The sequence below is a fragment of the Nothoprocta perdicaria genome, unplaced genomic scaffold (genome assembly GCF_003342845.1).
Source record: "Nothoprocta perdicaria isolate Ctin4 unplaced genomic scaffold, notPer1 scaffold_626, whole genome shotgun sequence".
Lineage (NCBI taxonomy): Eukaryota > Metazoa > Chordata > Aves > Tinamiformes > Tinamidae > Nothoprocta > Nothoprocta perdicaria.
This window is the reverse complement of record NW_020455895.1, coordinates 21,664-22,743: the sequence shown is the minus strand read 5'-3', so window position 1 is coordinate 22,743 and position 1,080 is coordinate 21,664. Positions and strand designations below refer to the sequence as shown.

The following is a 1,080-nucleotide window of genomic DNA, read 5'->3' as shown; positions in this document are numbered from 1 at the left end:
CACTGGTGTCCCCAAATGCCCTGTGCGACACAAAGAGGGTGTCACTAGTGTCCCCAATCCCATGTGTGACATGATGGGGGTCTCCAAATCCCCTGTGTGACGCATGGGAGGGGTCCCCAGTGTCTCCCGCTCCCACATGTGATGCACTGGGGTCCCCAGTGTCCCCAACTCCCCCCCACCGTGTGACACTGTCCCCAATAAACCCGTGTGACACATGGGGCTCCCCACGTCGCTTTGACCCCGTCGCCGTCACCCGCCGAGGACGGGGCGTCACGTTGTCCCCAAGGAGCCAGCACAGGGACAAACGAGGGCCCTGCCGCCCCCAAAACTGCAGCGTTTCCCCCCAAAAGAGCAGGCGGGCGGGGGCCACATCACAACACCTTTATTGGGGGGCGGGGGGTGGTCCCGGGGCCCGCGCTGGGGACGCGTTGGGGACAGTGTCACTCGAGCGCCTGCAGCATGAGCAGCTGCTTGAGCACCTTGGTCTGGCTGGTCTCGCGGATCTCGCCCGCCAGGAACATCTCGTCCACCACCGTGTACACCTGGGGACACGCGTGTCACCTCCCGTGGGGACACGCGTGTCACCTCCCGCGGGGACACGCGTGTCACTAACCCCTACACCTGGGGACACGCGTGTCACCTCCGTGGCACCAACCCGCGGGGACATGTGTGTCACCTCCCGCGGGGACACGCGTGACACCGACCCCTACACCTGGGGACACGCGTGTCACCTCCCGCAGGGACACGCGTGACACCGACCCCTACACCTGGGGACACGCGTGTCACCTCCCGCGGGGACACGTGTGTCACCTCCCGCGTCACCAACCCGCGGGGACACACATGTCACCTCCCGCGGGGTGACGCGTGTCACTAACCCCTACACCTGGGGACACGTGTGTCACATCCCGCGGGGACACGCGTGTCACCTCCCGCAGGGACACGCGTGTCACCTCCCGCGTCACCAACCCGCGGGGACACGCGTGTCACCTCCCGCGGCACCAACCCACAAGGACACGCGTGTCACCTCCCGCGGGGACACGCGTGACACCTCCCGCGGGGACACGCGTGACACCGACCCCT

The 1,080-nt window shown here is 67.0% G+C and overlaps 1 protein-coding gene and 1 long non-coding RNA gene across 2 annotated transcripts in view; both read right to left on the bottom strand.

The window, feature by feature from the left end:
* Positions 1-393: 393 nt before the first annotated feature.
* AP2S1 (adaptor related protein complex 2 subunit sigma 1) overlaps positions 394-1,080 on the bottom strand; it is a 3,346-nt gene continuing 2,659 nt past the window's right edge. Inside the window, exon 5 of the mRNA XM_026049890.1 lies at positions 394-542. Within this exon, the coding sequence (XP_025905675.1) occupies positions 441-542 (102 nt within the window). The 3' untranslated portion in view covers positions 394-440. The remainder of the gene's footprint in view (positions 543-1,080) is intronic.
* On the bottom strand, positions 748-1,080 carry LOC112956388. The gene is made up of 2 exons (XR_003251044.1): positions 1,049-1,080; positions 748-987 (listed from the first exon to the last, which is right to left on the bottom strand). It is a non-coding gene; the product is annotated as an uncharacterized LOC112956388 (long non-coding RNA).